The sequence below is a fragment of the Bactrocera dorsalis genome, chromosome 3 (genome assembly GCF_023373825.1).
Source record: "Bactrocera dorsalis isolate Fly_Bdor chromosome 3, ASM2337382v1, whole genome shotgun sequence".
Taxonomy (NCBI): Eukaryota; Metazoa; Arthropoda; class Insecta; order Diptera; family Tephritidae; genus Bactrocera; species Bactrocera dorsalis.
The window spans coordinates 16,460,726-16,482,381 of record NC_064305.1 but is presented as its reverse complement, the minus strand read 5'-3'; the positions used below and the strand labels follow the sequence as shown (position 1 = coordinate 16,482,381).

The 21,656-nt window shown below is 39.4% G+C and overlaps 1 protein-coding gene across 1 annotated transcript in view; it reads left to right on the top strand.

Annotated features, from left to right (window-relative positions):
• The first annotated feature begins 8,069 nt into the window (after positions 1–8,069).
• Positions 8,070–21,656, top strand: part of LOC105226302 (uncharacterized) — a 255,400-nt gene continuing 241,813 nt past the window's right edge. The window contains exons 1-2 of the mRNA XM_049454018.1: positions 8,070–8,319; positions 12,564–13,536. Coding sequence (XP_049309975.1) covers positions 13,038–13,536 — 499 coding nt within the window. The 5' untranslated portion in view covers positions 8,070–8,319; positions 12,564–13,037. The remainder of the gene's footprint in view (positions 8,320–12,563; positions 13,537–21,656) is intronic.

Here is a 21,656-nt window from a genome sequence, read left to right as displayed (position 1 = left end):
ACAGAAAGCTACCAAAGCATCCATGTCCACCCAGTATTTGGGTAGTTGGAAGTCTAGGTCCCCTTGTTGTCTATCTACTCACGAATGGATGTCCGGGATTGGTCTGCGGATCCATCGTCCTTTGGTTGCGATTTGTCACCTTCGCTGCCATATTGTGATGCTTTTGGTTATCTCCTCTTTTTTTCAACTAAAGATGGCTCTGATATCTGGTCCAATAGCGCGAATTCGTCGCCCTGGATGTCAATGTATAAACCAGGTATTCTTTAAATTTTAATTTGGAGTCCAGTATTACTCTCAGATATATCAGATGTGGCTGTGAAATAATGTCGCATGGTGAGTGATACCCTTTCTTCCACCTTTTTTCCTTGTGCTTAAGAGTAAGTCTTTTTTTCGGCTTAGCCAACTCTAAACTCATGGTAGAAACCATTGATGCAGACTATTTATCTTATTATTGCAATTCGGAGGCCATCCAGATGTTTGGCCCCTGTTATGCGATTGTTTTCACATATTATGGTTGATGTATTCTTAACACCCCATCGCACATCAAGTTCCACAGTAGAGGGTTTAGGCCAAGCCATTTGAGACAGTGTGGCTCTGAGTGTCCTCGTCCTTTTTTAAAGCTATGTTGTCTCTCTGATTTTTTATCATTAATAAATATCAACTATAGAACCAGAAGAAGCACAGAATGTTGGGTATTCTGTCGGAAGCTCTCCATCAACTCTAGTTTCAAGCTACCAGACCACTGTAATGTCTTGGCTGTGGCTGCCATCAAAGTTGCGGTAGAAATGCAGCCTCCTTCAGAGAGATCTGCATTCACTCCGATATTCGAGGCACTATCTTTCTGACCCAAAGTGCACTGTAAAATGTTCTCTGAACTACTTGCACTTAGCAAAGTCGATATCGTTGCAACGTTAAGTGCTCTGGCTGAACACTGTCCAATACGCTCACGCGCGGCGCAGCATTTTAACGGACGCTTTTTGCCGAGGCTGTGGTGAAAGGTTGGAAGTTGGAATTATTTTATCACTTGTTTCTCTATTGCGCGGCTTTTGCCAAATTGAAATACCTTTAGAGATTCTAAAGAAGTTGCTGGAATTGAAACCCGCCTTTATTAAGTTGTGGTCAGCTCAAAACGCTTTGTCGATTTATGAGGATCTGGTGTTCCATTTTAAGGAGTTTATGGATACAACAAAGGAATATTCTAATTGAGATTCAACATTCATCCATGGTTTAATCCTATCATTTAAGCTAACCTAACCTGACTGTAGAATAGATAAACGATATTTTCAGGTCCCACATTCAGCTGTCAAAATTCCATCAAACTTTGGTCAACGCGTCTCACTCTCCTCGTAAATATTGCTGCACCATAAAAAATATGGAGGCATTTGCATTTCAAGCACAATTTTCACACTTTGCTGGCTGCCTTGATGACTACAACAACAACCAAAGCGGCAAAAAAAAGCGCACGCCGGAAATAGCAATTTATGACCACGCCGGCTGTGTGTTGCCGCTGGCAGTAGTTGCCAAAGTGGACGAAGTGAAAAAGAGCCACCAAATTCAGCAAAAAAAAAAAGAAAAAAGAACGAATTCAAAGAAAGCATTAAAGTGCCAACAGTTTTTGCTTAATCGATGACATTTTTTTTTGCGCCAGCATGCAACTTGCTTTAGACTACTTTAAGGCGCCGTGGCAAACAACACAAGAAAAGTGCTGATGGAAGTGAGGGTCCAACGTCGAAGTGTTAGAATTGTTGCATGTGTCCAAGGTTAGAGTGTGTGGGTGTGTGTGTGTGTGTTGGTGGACGCATGACTTCAGTCTTAGTGAATTCATTAGCGTTTGGTTTTTTTTGCCTACTCTAAAGTACTCAATAGTTTCTGCTGCTACGCTGGCCTTTTCGGAGTGCCGTTTTGCACGTCGTGTTCTTTTTTTTGGCCGACACGAGTGCCCGAACCATTTGCAGGCATTTGACTTTATTAGATTTTGGCACGTGAAGGTGAAAGAGCGCACGGGAGAGTTACTTAGTGCGGTAAAGTTGTTACGAACGGCGGCGGAGTAGTAGCAGATAAATGGTGGCAATAAAGGCGAACGAACGATAATTGAGCGTAGAATGAGCTGGGAGTGGCAAGCGAAATGTTGCTTTCTATTATGAGCAGTGTCATGTCATAAATATGCGCACATACATATATAAATTTATACATACGAAACGAAGGTGCGCCAAGCTTTGTTTTCGTCCATTTTCGGCTGTTACGGCGTTTTACTACAAAGGCGTGTTGCTGCCTCACTCTCGCCGTTAGTCAAAGAAAGTCTGAGTGCATTGTGTTTATATGATATGTGGCTAAAGTCTACACGCTGTCCTACCACTAGCACCACCACTAACTCATTTATAAGCCCATACTCAGCAGGCAGCTGGTTAGTTTGTGGGTGCACCCGGGCGTATGAGTGTTGATAATTTATTATTTATAAGGTGTATTCTACGCGTAATTGTATTTGATAGTATTTTCATGTTTTCCTTCTGCTTGCCACATACGCACATACACACACACGTGTATGTGTGCTATATGGCATGAAGAATAGGTGCGAAGCGTCTTTTGTAACTGGCGGTGGGCTCTAGCCACTCAGGCACGCAATCTAATTGACTGGAATCACATGTTGATTTTTGTGTAACGGCGCCGTGTAGCAGGTGGCTTGCCTTTATTGTATCATATACGCTATTTTAATACACACATATGTATGTATATGTATAAGTGGAGTAATTGCAAGCGGAAATGGAAATTGAAGGAAAATTACTTGTCGAAAACTGATTAGTCTTTCGCACACACACGCATGTATGGGCATAAAAGAATGTGGTATGAAAGCCTCTATTCGTGCTTACAATACGTAAGGTATGATCAAATAAAATTTTATTAACCTGATTAAGTCGTAAATTAGCTAAGTAGGTGTGTGTATGCACTTAGTAATACTTTAAACATTTACGATTTTGAAAAAGATGTCACTTTGTGCAATAAGTGGCGGGAGTGCCATTTAATTAACGTCAATTTGTATGACAGCTATAGGCTATAGTAGACCAATCTGAACAATTTTTTTCAAAAATTGTAGCATTGACTTGAATAATAATCTACGCCAAATTTCTTGAAGATATCTTTTCAAATAAAAAAGTTTTCCGTACAAGGACTTGAGCTTGATCGGTCAGTTTGTATGGCAGCTATATGATATAGTAATCCGATCTAAGCAATTTCTTCAAGAATTATAGCATTTCTTGGGATAATAATCTGTGCCAAATTTGATGAAGATATCTTTTCAAATAAAAAAGTTTTCCGTACAAGGACTTGAGTTCGGTGGGTCAGTTTGTATGGCAGCTATATGCTAAAGTAGACCGGCTTCAATAATTTCTTCACATATTGTAGCATTACTTTGGATAATAATATATAGCAAATTTCGTGAAGATACCTTGTCAAATGAAAAAGTTTTCCATATAAGGACTTGAGTTCGATGGGGCAGTTTGTATGGCAGCTATATGATATAGTAATCCGATCCAAGTAATTTCTTCAGGAATTACAGCATTGCTTGGGGTAATAATTTGTGCCAAATTTGGTGAAGATATCTTCTCAAACAAAAAAAGGCTTGCTTACGTTAGGTTATACTGGCCGGCTATTATGCCTTCTCTCTGTGTGGTCCTTAGTAATAAATAGAGATAGATAGATGGAGGTTCAGTTTAATTTTAGCTGAAGTATTCCTTGCCAGGACGTCAACGTTTTTTGCGAGCTTTAAAAAGAACTTAATGACTACACGTTTGGTAGTTCCCCCAGTCCCTTGAACTCCGAAGCTCCTACATACTTGAGTTGAGTTCTATTCAGATAGTGCTGGACAAAGGCATAGGTCTCTTATGTTAATTTCTCTGCACTTTCTGCATGTATCGTTATCACTTATGCACATCCGGCTCGCATGTGATGCCAGTAGGATGTGATCTGTCAAGAGGCCAACAACCGTCCGGCAGTCCTTTCGAGACCATGTAAGCAAAAACCAAACAAGTTTTTCTAAGGGTCTTTTGCATCTGATCTTGGCAATCCTGAATGTACTTAAGGCATTTCATCTTTTTCGGATCTTCCTGGCAGCCCTTTCGTAGATTTTGTTGTATATCGTTCTTAGTGACTTCCGTACGGAGTCGCTGGTTTTTACGGATGAATCGAAACTCAAGAGGAATGTTGTAGGAAGCTTTTGTTGGAAGTTCTCAATCAATTTTTGCTCTCGGCTGCCGGACCAGTGCAGTGTCTTTTAAGCAGAAGTAGCAGCTACCAAGGCGGAAGTGGCTATCTTCGGAACTGTAAAGCACCTTTCATAAAGGTGTACATACACTCCGATAGCAGAGTCGCTACACAGGCCTCAAGCTCAATGACTTCATTAGAAATAGCATCAATTGACTTTCATATTAGACTTGTTTGGATACCTGTTCACAGCGGCATTACTGCAAACTGCAAATCCGATGAGCTCGCAAGATAGAACATCCTCACCAAATCACATCAGGCTGGGAACGACCTTGGGTGAGTTTAGTATGCGTTCGTCAGCTACCACCATATCTGCGGTAGCGTAATTCTTTGGACCTACGGTGGAACGTAGGAGGTATTTTAAATTGCTCGCTCGTTCATCTCACCGCAATAGTGGTAGTTCTAACTCGAGACGGTCTGAAGACATCTATACACTTTCTTCTCCACTTTGCCGCTTTCTCCAGTCTGAGGTTGAAACTCGGTGGCCAGGCGAATTAGCTGGAATGGACTTTAGTCGTCTCAACCAATTTGTGGTAGGTTTAGGGCGCTTTACGCGCTCTACGATTTACGCGGTTTCTGTGGATCCAAATTTAGGAGTTGATGGCAACACAAAAGACGGGCATTCTCAGCTAACCAAGTGGAATGCTTTAGGATTTCTGACTCGTTTCCATAACCTGATCTCACTTAACTAACCCAGTTATAAATTGCAATGATACTCTTTAATGTAACCCTGCATGTTTAGAGAAACTTCAAATTACTTGTCAAGCGGCAATACAACTACAGTATAGAAATCGGCAATTAGTGTACACGATCGAACCTCAGGCAATATTTTGCTGAACTCGCCAATATTAAGATTCACTGCCTTGCTTTCTAATCTCAATTGAGTGACAATTCTCAAATATATAAATACACTTCAATAAAATAGCTCCCAAATCGAATACTGCCTCCTCATTGTATACCATTTACACTATATATTGTATGTATATACTCGTATATACATATATACAGAATTACACTGTCATTGACTGTTCGCCAATCAAGTTGCCATGCAGCCAGCAAGTCATCCAGCTACCAGTTTGTGTACTCACACTTCCAGTCACTCAGGCGTAAGTATTCGCAGACAGTTTGCAAGATTCCTCTTCTTAATTTTAAACAGCAGACTTGTTGTCTTTTGCCATCTCTACCATGTCTATGCTTCTTCTAGTTTTCGTTTTTCCTCTTAATTTTTTTATCACCCATACTTATTTATTTTTGGCAATTGCTCTGTTTCAGCGTATTTCCGCTTCTTTTATTTGTCGATTTTTTTTGTTACCAGGGAGTCGTGCTCGTCGCTGTGATATACATCTCGACCATGTATGTTTGTATTTTTATAGCCTCCTCTACCCATTGTAAAATCAAGCAGGTAATTGAGAATATTTAAGAAGGTGATGCTGGTATTCCTTTGGTTTTAAAAACCAGTTACGTTCCAGGTAAGAATCACATTAGAACTCTACTTGACTTTCCAGTGGAAAAATTGGAATAGCCGTGACGAGTTTTCGAGAAACAAATGCAGTTATACAAGCAATAAGGGTTCGTATCCCGTTGACTCAAGAACACTGCAGGAAATATCAGGACCAAGGCTCGAGGAAAACAAAGGATCACATCTTACGCACTTGTCCCGTATAAGCAAGATAACGCTTCAAACAATTGTGGACCTCAGGGTATGAAACATTTGAAGAGGTGTCGATAGTTAAGGTCACAGAACCTATTGAAATACACGTCAAGCGCTAGAATCCTGAACGATGAACTACGTTTACGGCATCGTTCCATCCATTCATGCACAGTTAGTTTAGCCTTCTCCAGAATGAATAAGGAAGCGATGACAAAGACGAAATATCTCCTGTCATCAAACAAACAGTCGTCGCACTCACGACTTGGCTCCCACGTTACTCGTTGATAGTTATTTCGTCTATCTTGGAAGCAATATTAACAGCAACAAAGAAGAATAACTCTTGCCAACAGGTGCTACTTCGGACTGAGTGGGTAATTGAGAAATAAATTCCTCTCTCGACGAGCAAAAACCAAACTCACTCAAGTCTCTCATCATTCCTGTCCTCCTATACGGTGCAGAAGCATGGACGATGACAACGACCTTACGAGGTTTCGAGAGGAAGGTGCTGCGAAGATTTAGGCCCCTTTGCGTATTCGATGTATCGATGAGCTGTATGAGAATCTGACGACATTGACATACAAGTACTTGTAGTTCAGCGAATTGAAAGACTGCGGTTACGCTGGCTAGAACATGTCGTCCAAATGAATGAAAACACTCGAGCTCTGTAAGTATTCGACGCAGTACCCGCCGGAGGAAGCAGTGGAAGAGGAAAACCTCCACTCTGTTGGAAAGATCAAGTGTAGAAGGACCTGGCTTCGCTTGGAATCTCCAATTGGCGCCAAACAGCGAAAAGAATGACTGACCTGCTATTGTAAATTCGTCTATAATCGAGTAAGCGGTGTCTAAGCCAATAAAGAAGAAGAATAATAGATACTTTGTCGGTTTTCGTGCAGCTACTTTTTCTCGAATGACCTAAGTGAAGATGTTCCTACGTTAGACGGCCTTTCATCAAGAAATGGATCCGGGTTTTTATCCGCCCAAACAACGTTGATTCCATCTTTTAGGTTTGCTTGGCTTGAAGCTTACGTGGGGTCAATTAAGTTCGAGAACGTAGCGAGTTTTCAATATAAAAAGCTTATCTAATACTAATCAAGTCTCAAAATGTTTAAAAATTTTCCAAGCCACTAAAAATTTTGCCCATCCAACTTCTATATTGGGTATAAAATTTGCTCGTGCAATCTACATACACAGGATCTCTTAGCTTTTTATTTGATTCTCCTTATTTGAATCTTATTTGCGCTTTTATTTCAGTGGCAAGCCAAAAAAGCAAAAACATACCAACCCCAACCCGCCGAGAGTGGGGAGAAGACATTGGAAATGGCTTGTGAGCCCTAGGCATACGTTTTATATGCGCTACATGTAGGAGCACTTGTCGGCTTTAACAGTTATATGCTGAGAAATTCGTTTAACTAACGCGTGTGTTCGCGTGTGTTTTTGCGAGTGTTTTTAGCTGTGCCGTTGCGGTCGTATATGCCGTTACAGTTGGTTGGTTCGAAAGCGCTCGACGCGAATGGTTCGTTAGGCCGGCTTACTGCTGGCATGTATGAGACTGATTGACTTCGTGCCTAGGCGATTATGTGTTATGCGAGAGCGGACGCTTGGCGGCTCTCACGAAAAGTTGACTTAGCGAATATACATGTTAATTTATATTTAGTAACGGGATAGTATTATTAACAGAAAACATTAAGTAATGACAGGACTTTTGCGCTCATTTAATTTTTTTCTCATTTTTACTGTAAACTTCTAAATAACATAAATCGAAATTGTCATATAGACATCAAACTAATAAATTCTTGTCAATTTTCACACAAAGTGGCAACGCTGTAACGTTGTTATGCCGTTATTTTTCCATACACACACACACATACCTAGTTCCGTTTGTTTACTTGAGAGTAAATTTTTGACTGTGCTTTTGTATAGTCACTAGTCACTCTCGCTGCGCTCTCTATTACGCGTCTTGTCCTTCGAACAAGTGTAGCGTGAAACATTCGGCTGTGTTTGCATGTGTGTGTGTGCTTTTGTCCTGCGGGACTGTAGGTTGCGTCGCTGAAAAAAGGTTCGCTCACCCGTTCGCTTGTGCTTGCCCCATTGTGCGAGCGTGGCTGCGTCCGTTCGACATTGCGTTGCTTCGCTCATGTGACACAACGTTTATTTTCCTTGCGGTGCGTGCGCTGAGCAGACGTTGGCAGTGTCAGTACACGGTTGTTTCGGCACGAATCGAAAACTTATTACTGCTTTGGTGTTTTTAGCGCGTTGGCCGCGTTTGGTAGGCGTATTTTGTGTGTGTCGCTGGTTGGATTTTCGAATTTCGAAAATTTGAACGCAGTAATTGTACTGTAACGAAACGGTTTCAGGCGAAATAACGGTTGTGCAGCAGCAAAAGTTTTTATCTCCAATTGTGTGAAATAAAGGTGTGTTAAGAGCTTTAATTTTTTCTAATTTTTCAAAGTGAAAATGAATAAAATATAAATATTAAAAAATAATATGATATAAATATTAAAAAAAAAATAATAAAATATAAATATTAAAAAAATAAAATATAAATATTAAAATAAAAACAAAAAAAGTCATATCTGCCTCCCACCTGTTCGTATTGTTTGTTGTTATTTCGCGAATGCACTGGAACCTCCAACACTTTCCGGCATTGCACGTGCCTTGCAGCATTGATTAAACAAAAAATGTGGCACACGCGTTGCCTTGGTGCTTTCAATGCAAAAATTTGCATATGAAACCGTTACACTATTGCATTCAAAATAGAGCATAAACAGTCGGTCTAATGAAGGTGCGTGCCGTTTTAAGCGAAAGTAAACAAAGTTTTCGAGGCAAATAAGAGAAACTTGTGGCGAAAATTTAAACAAAGTACCATTATAATTACAAAAAAAAAAAAAATTGCAATAATTTTCGAAGTACTTGTGTGCTCTAATTAATTAAAAAAATGTATTTTTTTCGAAGTACTCGTGTGGTCTAATTCTGCTTTTGTGAATTACATGACGACATTTCGAAAGCAATATTTTACTGAAGGATTTAAATTAACAGATTTCATGCAAGACATGTATATAATATTGATAAGTGCATACGGCAATTTTGAAATAATACCACTATAAGGCATAAAATACCGTTAAAATGTTGATAAGTGACGATTGACATAAAAATATTAAAGAGCTTGAGTTGATAGTCTTTTACATTGGCAATTAGACTAAGAGAGGCTTTCAAAAACGGTTTTACGAATACTAAAATTCGTTTCGTGGATCTCACTTTTTACTCCCGTATCAAGGATGCATTCAACTCCCAGACGACTATTGAATGTGAAAGCATTTTATTGCTATAAATGAAAAAAATATCTATGTAGGAAATAACCAAGTTCCTAAAAATCTGGTTTTCTAAAAATTGAGTAATTTTTAACGATGTGTTAATAAAGTAAATGTTCCTACTTGGGAGTAATGAAATTCAGATTTGCAGTTTAAACGACTTTTATCATAAAGCAATTTTTATACCCAAAACAGGCTGTATAATGGATTTTTCAATAGCGACACTACAAAAGTAGACCAATAGAGACAGCAAACGACGCCATATTTTTTCATGCTCTTTTGACATTTCTCTTCAATAAGATTTGTCATTTTATTATCGTAAGATATACGATCCAACAACAAGTCGAAATTATTAAAATTTATCACCGAAATTCGGAGTCAGTGTTCTAATTTATGGTCGTCGTAATCGTTCTGTCAGATCAACAATTGGGCGTTTAGTGGAATAATTTGCATCCATAGGCACAGTACAAAATGTGGCCGTGCCAGTGAGACAGAGAAGTGCCTGTAGTGTCGAGAATATTGCTGTCGCTAGCGCTTCAAATCGAAGACGACCCAAATCAGTCTTTCAGACGTCGTTCTCAAGCGTTGAGCTTCCCTGTGACGTCATTGCGGCGAATTTCGCGAAAAAATTTTGGCTTACATTCTTACAAAATCAAATTGACTCAAAGAATGAAGCCGCTTGACCACCAGAATCGTCAATATGTTCGTGAATTGGGCTCAGCAACAACTTGAAAGTGATTAGGATTTTCATCGAAAAATCATCTTCAGCGACGAGGCTCATTTCTGGCTGAACGGCTTCGTCAATAAGCAAAATATACGGTATTGGCCAGGCACGTACTTTATGAGTCACCATTGCAACCAGAAAAAATTCCGTTTTTTTGCGGTCATCGAGCTGTACTTCTTTCGTGATGATCAAGACCGATATTATTCCCTGAATGGGAATCGCTACCGCTCAATGATAACCGAATATTTTTAGCCCGAATTGGATGATATGGACTTAGACAATATGTGGTTCCAACAGGACGGCACCATAAGCCACACAGCGAATGTCACAATCGATTTATTAAAAACCAAGTTTACATAACGTGTTATCTCTCGAAATGGCCCAGTCAATTAGACGCATCGGTCGTGAGATTTGACGCCGTTAGACTATTTCCTATTTTATGACACCCAGAAGAAATCGTTGTGCACCCTATAAAATATATATCTGAATGTTTAGCGTGACGAGATGAGTCGATTTAGCTATATCTGTCTGTCTGTATATACAGTCCTTCAGTTTTTAGGATATCGATCTAAATACCCTGTGGGTATAGGTTTCTCAGATCCCGTAATCATTGGACAAAATAACATGGTTATTTAGTTATGATAAAAGGGCTTAACAAATGTCTAAGTTTTAGATGTATGACTAGTAGTTTTTTCAGAAATAAAGATAATCCCTTTCACCTTTATTATTTTTTTTTTAATTTTCTGGAAATTCTATTTATTTTCCAGTGACAATTGTTTTTTTTTTTGTTTCGAAAATGATGGACGCCTGCGTATTAAGCCACAGTGTGATCATGAATTCCAATGGGTTGATGGATCTTACTTGGTCTGATATTTGTCCCTTGTAAACTCCTTAGAGTGTATTACCAGTTCCTTATAGATCGACAAAGCGTTTTGAGTTAACCACAAATTTCCTAAGACGGTTAATATCAGTTCCAGAAACTTCTCTAGGTTTGCCAAGGGTGTGTCTACCGAAATATTTCAGTCTGGCGAAAGCCGGAAGAAAGTGACAAGATGAACCCACCTCGCCTTCCACCATACAGCTTTGGCAAAGAGCGTCCGACAAAGTATTTAGCCGCACTGCTTGTGAACTTATTTGATAGTGTCGAGATTGCCGTCGCTAAGTAGTTCAGAGGACCTCTAACGTGTCACTGTGGTTGTTCATGAGCTCTCGCTGAGTTAGGTGGTGGTCCAAATATTCAACGCAAGAATACAAGAGGACATCAGAAAACCGACTGTCTTCCAATCGAATGAATGCATTCTAATCAATAACGTCAACATTAGTCAGAGCTGGAATAAGTTATCAATAATTTTGATAGTAAACAAGTAAGGACGGGCTAAATTCGGGTGCAACCGAATATTTTATACTCTTGCAACGTGCAAGAATTAAAACCAGGGAAATACTTTAAGGTGTAAAATATAGAGTAAAATCAGCCGGATGTTCGAAAATCCTGATATTAGTTATGCAAGTAGGCACAAAGATGCACTGTTTTGAGTAAAACACGCTCTCTATTTTTGATTGGGATAATTCACATATTGGCCGTTATATGCGGTACATAGTCAACCAGAAGTCCGAAAGTTCTTATAAAATTTACTTGTTGTAGCTTAAGTGGCTTAGGAGATATGTACATTAAAATTGTAAGAAAATGTTTCGAAAATGTTTGCCCACAGGTGCCCCTAGCTACTATAAAAATATTTGCAATTGTAATGAGAGGAAGCAAATTGCCAAGAGTCATGCGTGTTCGCCTGCAATTAATAAAAGAGTTTGAATGTCACCCTTTATGTGCATATGTTACTCTTAAGTAACTATTTTTAAAAACTACAAGCATTAAATATTTGTTTTGTGTATGCATTAGGGTGGGTCAAAAATAATTAAAAAAATTTTTCGATTGGTACTCTGAAAAATAAGTACTTAGACACCTCTAAGAGACTTTCATATATTTTGTATGAAATTAAATGCTCCACAAAACTGAAATTAGATATTTGTTCAAGTATATATATGTATATGTATGTAGTTGAAAATGAGATTTGAAGATTTCTAGCTGGTGATAAAACAATATATATTATTGTATGGGGAATGATCTTGCTAATTAAGAGCTCACACCTGGAGAAACTTACTAAGGGGTGTCAAAAAATATATTTTTATTTGTATTAGGGTGGGTCAAAAATTACGTAATTTTTTTTCGCTTGGAACTCTGTTAAAATAAGCTTTTAGACACCTTTAAGAAAGTTTAATAAACTTTGTGTGATATGAAATGAACCACAAAATTGAAATTAGATATTTTTTAAGTAGTTGAAAACGAGAGTATAAGTTTTCTATCCGATAATAAGAAAGTATACAACTATAAGGCGGAAGATCTTCACAACAAAGAGCTCATATCTGAAGAAACTTACTAAGGGGTGTCGAAAAATATATATATTAATTTTTTTTACACACCCTAATGTATAATATAAATATTACATAAATATACCTAAATATATGTATAAAAAACGGTAAAATATTTACCGTTAAATATATGAAATTTATAACAACTTATTTTCGCTTTATGTATATAATCTATTTCTATGCGCACTTAACCTCAAAGTCGGGCTATTTTTCATAAAAACATTTAAATATACCTAAAAAAACTGAAAAACAAACTAAAATTGCTCCCACCTCTCTGCAAGTAAATTAATAAAGTTTGCGAAAAATAACAAAATAATATTTTGATAATGCAAAAATATTGAAACAGTGACGGAAGTTCAAAATTAAAACCACAAACACACACATCCTCTGGGCGCAGCGCAGCTAAGCGCGCATCACCGCAGTTATAACCGCAGCATAGCGTAGTAAACAAAAATTCAAAACAAAAAACAACAAAAACAAATAGACAACAAAACTAAAAACAACAACCATCAAAATTACAACAAAAAGTTCACACAACAACAACACAGTTACTACAGCGCTCCCACTAACGACCACAACCAACGCTTCCCGGCAGCCATACAACAACACTAGACAATATAGAAAGCACAAAAAACGAGAAACATTAAGTGAAATCCCAAAAGGCGCACGCGAAATGGGCTGCAACACCAGTCAAGAGCTGAAGACAAAAGACGGCAACGCTGGCAGCGCTAATGGCGAGGGTGAGCTCGTCGCCGAGGCCGCCACCAACGCCGCCAACACCGCAACCAGCAATGGCAATGTTGGCGGCACTGTGAGTGTCGGCGAGCAGAATGGCAATTTGGCGGAGCAACAGAAGGCGGTTGGTGGTGGCAGCGCTGGCAGTCAAACCAGAAAGACAGCATCCGCAGCTTCTGCCGTGTCAGCCACGTCCGCAGCATCGGCAGGTTCGGCGGCCACGGCGACGTCAAACAATCTCACAAATCACTCGAAATCAAATTCAATTATAAGTAACGGTGATGCTAACAAGCGCAGCGCCTCACGCGACGAGGGTGACGGTGGCATACTCGAGAAGGCGTTGGCGGCTGTGAAACAGCAATGCGATAAAGCGGAAATAACCGAGTTCAACGATATGAGCGAATTGGGTGAATTGGGCGAACTGGGCGAAGACGAAGGTGAGTACGTAGCGCCCCATACATACATACATACTAACTAAGTACTTGTACGTTATCCTTTTGATTGTTTCTTTCACTTTTCGTTTTGTTTTCGAAAACTTTTACCTTTTTTTCAACTGCCTTATGTGCGCGTATTTCGTTTGCTCTGTGCGCTGTCTTGTGTCTTATGTCGACGTGTTATGTACCTATATATAAATATATATCCACTTACTATGTATGCGCTTTCCTGGCATTGCCCTCCACGCTTAGTTTATAAGCTGCTGTCAGCGGTGTGCCCTTGATTCCCTGCTTTTACTGCACGCTGCCAGCGAAGGTGTCCTTTGCTTCCCTCCCAACCACCCCACCAGCACCGCAAATGCTTACGCACCCGTATATGAGTAAGTTATTGCCGCTCTTGTGTTACGCATTTTAAATAATCTTCGCCAGATTCCTTTGCTTCGTGAGTTCGGTGAGTTCGGTGAATTTGTTGTATCAATTTGTGTCTCAACAACTTTGACTGCGCCACTCACCCGACACCTGTATGAAGATTACCTATCTTTGCTTTTTTCCCACTCGCTTCCACATTTCCCTGCAGCTAAAGTTTGTCTCTTACCTATTTCTATTTTACAGTTAAACGGTTGTTGCGAATTATTTGACAGCTGTCAGCTTTTGGATTGTCATTTTGTTGCTTTCTTAAGCCGAGTTTTATTTAATCTTTTGTACCCAATTCGCTATTCTAACGGGGTTTTTGACACTAATGCGTAATTGAATTTGTGGTTCATGATTCACAAAGAGTTTATTGAATCAGAGTTCAAGCGCAGTTATTTCGTGGTGTCTTATAGAATTTGAAAAGGTGGTGTCGAGGGTTCGAAGTTCAGACATTATTTGGTGTACTAAAAAAGAACTTAAAGAGTATCGCGGGTTGTCAATTAGTGCTGAGAGAAGTCAGTGAGTATTTACTACCTTAAAATTGTATTACAAACATTTTGATTCTAAAGATTGCTTAAAGATCTTCCAGACAGCTAAGTTATATAATAGTATGACATCTCTTGGAGGTATTTTTAGACCAGGAGAAACTAAAAGTTTTCCTTTTTCTTTTTTCTCTAAATTTGGCGGTCTCTTCATATTAAACATTTAGCGTCTGCGAGTTTCTCCCACTCTTTTAAAGTAAAGCCAGTAGAAAGCTGAAATTTTATTTCAAGCAGGGAAACATTTTAACTTAAGATTTGCTATCACACTCACAAAATCTGGGTTTCTAAAAGAACTTATGTCTGAACATTCGGAAATCCTTGCACACTTTGTTTTCCTACCGGATCTTTTGGATCATTGAGTCGCCAAACCAAGCTTTTGCGGCTTTCACTCTGTCCAAATGCCTGCGAGGAAGTTGTGGATAGATAAAAGCCGGTAGAGGATAGGCGCAATGAGTTTCTTTACGAATGGGGCAAAGTTTAGGCGAAGGTTGGTGGAGGTGTATATTGTCAGGAACTCTCTATCATCTTCAGTTTCAGACTTCTTGACTTTTGCAGTATTTTTAATGCCGCGGTTGCTGCCATTAAGATAGCGATAAATTTATTACTCCAGACTGCAGCCTTCTTCAGAGAAATGACTATCCATTCTTATAGCCGTGAGGCGATACGAGCTTTGAGCTCGCTAACCATGGTTTAGGAATGTCTACTTTCGTTATAAATGGCATCGAGTTACTTTATGATAAAAATAGGACGGGTGCCAGGCCGCAGCGGAATCGCAGGCAACCATAAAGTTGAGAGCTGTCAAGGAAGGAAACCCTAGAATAGGAACACGTCCTCTCGTTGTGTGTTGCATTACTGGATATCCGAGTTTCGGAGGAGCTTTGTCTGCACTCTACCTTTATCGGCTCATGCGCTGCCACAATATCCTTTTGGATCAAGATCGATCGTAAAAGATCCAGTTAGTTATTTGCATGCAGGCTAGCCTCTTGTTAGTTGTCGGTTCCAACGGGCCACCCCGTAAGGTTGAGAGTCTTACCAGCTGTAGAAATTGGATGAAAGAAGACGAAATGGAAACATCTTAACACTTCCTCCTTGATTGTACCACGTTTGCGAGATGAAGGCTCAAACAATTGGAAGTTCACACCTTCAGATAGCTCACCGAAGAATAGGAATTAAATGTCTAAACGAATTTGTATTGGCCACAATACGCTTTGCTGACTGCTCGAATATAGGAGTTGTGCTTTTATGGCTATATGAAGAATTGTGTATAGCTGTCCAAGTGCTTTCTCTGGATCAGCTTTCGAACATAATCGAAACTAACCTATATGCTATAGTTGTACCGACAAATGAGCAAATGTTAGGTGAAAAAGGACCTGCGCGGATTTCCAGAACGATAGCTCAAGAACAGAAGGACTGGCTTGCGAGTTAAGGCAGATAGGCATACGGATATGGATACATCGATTTCGCTTTATATTCTTCTATCTATGCTCTTCAATGTTTCGTTTTGGGAGGGTCATGGTAACAAACAACATTAGTCGTTCCCGAGGCGATAGGACTTCGTGGTTTAATATGGAATTTAAGCTCGAGTTATTTCTTTTTATTTCACAATGCGCCTCCTAAAAGGTTAGGTGTGTCGTCAGACATCCACTCTACCTATCTACTCTACTTATTTTTTACAAAATTATTGCTTCAAACAGGGTTCGTTCTCTGAATCGTTGAACTGGCTGTCGCAGGAACTGTGGCGTGTAGTCCGCTTATAGTCATAAGAGTTCCGATTTAAACTGTGACCAACAAATCTGAGTGTTGGGTGTTAGAGCCCATATATGTATAAAAAGTTTATTTTTCTTATATTTGTGTGCTTTTATTTCAATTATATTTGTGTGTCTTCTTTCCATGACTTCCTTCCATGCCTACTCTCAACTGTTACCTAAAAAAATAAATAAAACAAAATTGAATTGTAAATTCATGCGCGCATTGACATTGGCTTCCCTTTACAACACCGTCGTCATTTCCACTTGATTGCGCCTCTTTTTCATCGCCCTTCGCCGCCCCGTCACAAAGCCATGGTAATTACGCCACAAATTATTACTTTGCATATTTTTTTCGCTGACTCAGAAATCACAAAAATTTTTAACAACTCAATGAGTCCTGAATTGTTGCGGTTAGTGGAATGAACTGGTTCCTTGCTCTCTTCGTCAAGTTGTGTTGGCTTTGGTTCGAAGTGTTGAGAGAGTGGGTGTGCAGTGAAGGTCGGTAATGCTTGATACTTTGAGTAATTTCTACAAGCTAATTTAATTTTATGTGCTTGTTGTTATTGTCTTGTTTTGACACCCACGGGAGTAACACGAATTCGCAAACATATTTCATTTGTGGATTGACCGCTTGGCTCATTGCCTGTCGGCTAGTTTGACTCGTACTTTGCCATGTTGCGAAGCTTTGCAGTGGCTCTGGCGCATTAAGCTTGCATAAATCATATTGTTCGTTAGCTAATTCCGAGAATTTTCGTTCGTTGCAACGTTAATTATTTTGACTGTGTATTGTTATAATGGGTAGATATGGTTAGTACTTTCCAGTGAATTCCGTATTTGCCTTTGGGAGGCCAAACAACTATGGTTACTGGGCTTTGTTGGAATTTGGAAGTGATGGAATATAATTTTTTACAGTCACATACATATGTAATTGAGGCACCAAAAGTGCTGACTTTTTTTCAGAGAATATAATTTGATGTTTAAGAGAAAGCAGAGTAATTTATACTGCTAATATGTCAGATTTCTGCTTAAATATGTATATAAGGTCTAGTAAAAAGAAATCCGGCATATTGGCATTAAACTAAAGGTTTCATTTGGCATATTTAGAGTAATTTGATTAAGGTCAAATATATATCGTCTTATTCGGTAACTTATTGCCACTATGGATGTAATTTTATCCTGCCAATCTCGTAAAAACCCTCATCCTTAGTGACAAAGCTGAGACAGCCAAACTTCACAACCTTCTCCTGGGTTGAATTTTCACCAACAACATCATTCTCTATAAACAGGAACAGGTAGTAATCACTTTTTACCCGATCCGCACTATTAAGTGGTGGTACTAAAGGGTGATTTTTTAAGAGCTTGATAACTTTTTTTTAAAAAAAAACGCATAAAATTTGCAAAATCTCATCGGTTCTTTATTTGAAACGTTAGATTGGTTCATGACATTTACTTTTTGAAGATAATTTCATTTAAATGTTGACCGCGGCTGCGTCTTAGGTGGTCCATTCGGAAAGTCCAATTTTGGGCAACTTTTTCGAGCATTTCGGCCGGAATAGCCCGAATTTCTTCGGAAATGTTGTCTTCCAAAGCTGGAATAGTTGCTGGCTTATTTCTGTAGACTTTAGACTTGACGTAGCCCCACAAAAAATAGTCTAAAGGCGTTAAATCGCATGATCTTGGTGGCCAACTTACGGGTCCATTTCTTGAGATGAATTGTTGTCCGAAGTTTTCCCTCAAAATGGCCATAGAATCGCGAGCTGTGTGGCATGTAGCGCCATCTTGTTGAAACCACATGTCAACCAAGTTCAGTTCTTCCATTTTTGGCAACAAAAAGTTTGTTAGCATCGAACGATAGCGATCGCCATTCACCGTAACGTTGCGTCCAACAGCATCTTTGAAAAAATACGGTCCAATGATTCCACCAGCGTACAAACCACACCAAACAGTGCATTTTTCGGGATGCATGGGCAGTTCTTGAACGGCTTCTGGTTGCTCTTCACCCCAAATGCGGCAATTTTGCTTATTTACGTAGCCATTCAACCAGAAATGAGCCTCATCGCTGAACAAAATTTGTCGGACGTAAAGCGCGAAACACATTTCGAACCGAACACTGATTTTGGTAATAAAATTCAATGATTTGCAAGCGTTGCTCGTTAGTAAGTCTATTCATGATGAAATGTCAAAGCATACTGAGCATCTTTCTCTTTGACACCATGTCTGAAATCCCACGTGATCTGTCAAATACTAATGCATGAAAATCCTAACCTCAAAAAAATCACCCGTTAGAACCTCCGACCCAAGCTCTCATAGCTTCTGGCGAGTCCCCATCGGTGTGTGTGATCTGACGTTGTCCTGATGAAACACAAATTCTCTTATTTCGAGCAAAGCTGGCAGATTTGGTGCGACTGCTTCCTTCAAGAGGTCCAATTATTGACAGTGCATTTCCGAACTAAAAGTTTTGCCGTAGAGGAGAAACTCCTAAAAACTGATTCGCTGCAAATCTTACCAAACGCATAGCGAAACCTTTCTGGCCGTGAAACTCTGCCAAGCCGCCGTTTGCTCGGGCTCAACGCGATCCCCGTGAACTTAATATGCATTACCGGTTAAGGAGCAGAGTTGAAGAAACTTTCGTATAATTTCATATTGGAATTTACTATACTCCTAGCGACGATCCAGCATTCAAATCAGTTGTTGAATATACAGAGATTATAGTATCTTTAAATATCATCAAATATGGGTTACATTTTAAGATGAGTTAGATGAGTTCTCTATTGATTGCTGGGGTGCAAGTATCAGAGGCACTTTAGATTCAGTCTTCTTTTTTATAGAATATGGTAGAACAAAGTCATTGGAATTTAAGTGTGGTCTGCCAAATTCACAAACAGGGAAGACCCCACAATCGGCGGCAACTACCGTGGGATAAGCGTTCTCAACTTCGCGTATAAGGTTCTATCGAGCATTTTATGTGAAAGATTAAAGCCCACCGTCAACAAACTGATTGGAACGTATCAGTATCGCTTCAGGCCTGAAAAAATCAACGACCGACCAGATATTCATCATACGCCAAATCTTGAAAAAGACCCGTCGACAGATGCCCGACATACACCAACTCTTCGTCGATTTCAACTGCTTTTGACAGCATAAAAAGGACCTGTCTTTATGCCACTATGTCTGAACTTGACATCCCCACAAAACTCTAACGGCTGTGAAAACTGACGTTGAGCAATACCAAAAGCTCCATCGTGATTGGGAAGAACCTCTTCGAGCCATTTGAAGGCAAACAAGGTTTCAGACAAGACGAGTTCTTATTGTACAACTTTTTCAACCTACTCCTAGAGAAAATAATTCGAGTTGCAGATCGGAATAGAGAAATGCTGGCTTACGCCGACCACATCGATATCATTGGCCATAACAACCGCGCTGTTTGTTCTGCTCTTTCCAGGTAGGTAGGAAAGAAGTGAATCAAACGGGGTCTGTTAGTGAACAAGGGTTCTGCGGAAGATTTATGGTCCTTTTCGCTTTGGCAACGGTGAATATCGCAGTCGATAGAAATACGACATTGACACAGTTCAGCGCATTAAGAGATAGTGGCTAATGGTGTAGGAGTGAAAACACTCCAGCCTTGAAAGTATTCGATGGAATCCGCCGGAGAACCAGAGGAAGGATAGACCTGAACTCGGTTGGGAAGACAAAGTGGAGAATGACTTGGCAACACTTTGGAATATGCAATTGGCGCCAAACAGTTAATTTGAGTTAAGACGTCCTTGCTCATGTTTTAATTAAGATAACGGTATATTAGATCTGGGTATGGTTATCAACAAATATTCTCTGTTTTAATTATGCAGCAAAAGATTGTAACCATTCTTCTTCAGTAAGGCAAAAAAAGTTTCTCAGCGAAAATCGTCGTGGTCTACTCGAAAATTATCAAACCAGCTTTGAAGCCAATGAGCTTAATTTACCGTTGTCTACATAAAAATTTATCTAGCGTATTTATAACCTCTCTTTTATGAAAGTGAAGCTGTATAGCGTAATTATTTCAGCATTAGATTCATTAAAACTTTAGAATTGAAAGCATCAAAAAGCTTTTCGCGGCATTATTAGTGAAAGCTAGAGGAGCACGAGCTCTTATCATATTTTTAGTTATTATATAATATATTCCGCAAACAATTTCACTTTTCCTTTCGCATTTGAATATCAAAGGAATCCTCCCTTCAAATCCTTATCTACATACATACATATACATAACCCTCTTAAAATATGAAGCTTTGGAACGACTTAATTAGCATACAAATTGTCGCACTTATTTACGTCGTTTTATCTCGGCCATTTACAGCATTGTTGCCACTGAAAGGGAAAACTTTTGTTAATTTCACAATTACTTAATTATGCTGCTTAATTTGAATAGTTAAATATGTACTTATAACGGGTGATTTTTTTGAGGTTAGGATTTTCATGCATTAGTATTTGACAGATCACGTGGGATTTCAGACATGGTGTCAAAGAGAAAGATGCTCAGTATGCTTTGACATTTCATCATGAATAGACTTACTAACGAGCAACGCTTGCAAATCATTGAATTTTATTACCAAAATCAGTGTTCGGTTCGAAATGTGAAAATCCGCTTTTTTATCGACAAATTTTGTTCAGCGATGAGGCTCATTTCTGGTTGAATGGCTACGTAAATAAGCAAAATTGCCGCATTTGGGGTGAAGAGCAACCAGAAGCCGTTCAAGAACTGCCCATGCATCCCGAAAAATGCACTGTTTGGTGTGGTTTGTACGCTGGTGGAATCATTGGACCGTATTTTTTCAAAGATGCTGTTGGACGCAACGTTACGGTGAATGGCGATCGCTATCGTTCGATGCTAACAAACTTTTTGTTGCCAAAAATGGAAGAACTGAACTTGGTTGACATGTGGTTTCAACAAGATGGCGCTACATGCCACACAGCTCGCGATTCTATGGCCATTTTGAGGGAAAACTTCGGACAACAATTCATCTCAAGAAATGGACCCGTAAGTTGGCCACCAAGATCATGCGATTTAACGCCTTTAGACTATTTTTTGTGGGGCTACGTCAAGTCTAAAGTCTACAGAAATAAGCCAGCAACTATTCCAGCTTTGGAAGACAACATTTCCGAAGAAATTCGGGCTATTCCGGCCGAAATGCTCGAAAAAGTTGCCCAAAATTGGACTTTCCGAATGGACCACCTAAGACGCAGCCGCGGTCAACATTTAAATGAAATTATCTTCAAAAAGTAAATGTCATGAACCAATCTAACGTTTCAAATAAAGAACCGATGATATTTTGCAAATTTTATGCGTTTTTTTTAAAAAAAAAGTTATCAAGCTCTTAAAAAATCACCCTATAGTTGGTTGGCAAAAGTTAAAGTTAAAGCTCACCGGCGTTGAAGAGAAGTTTTT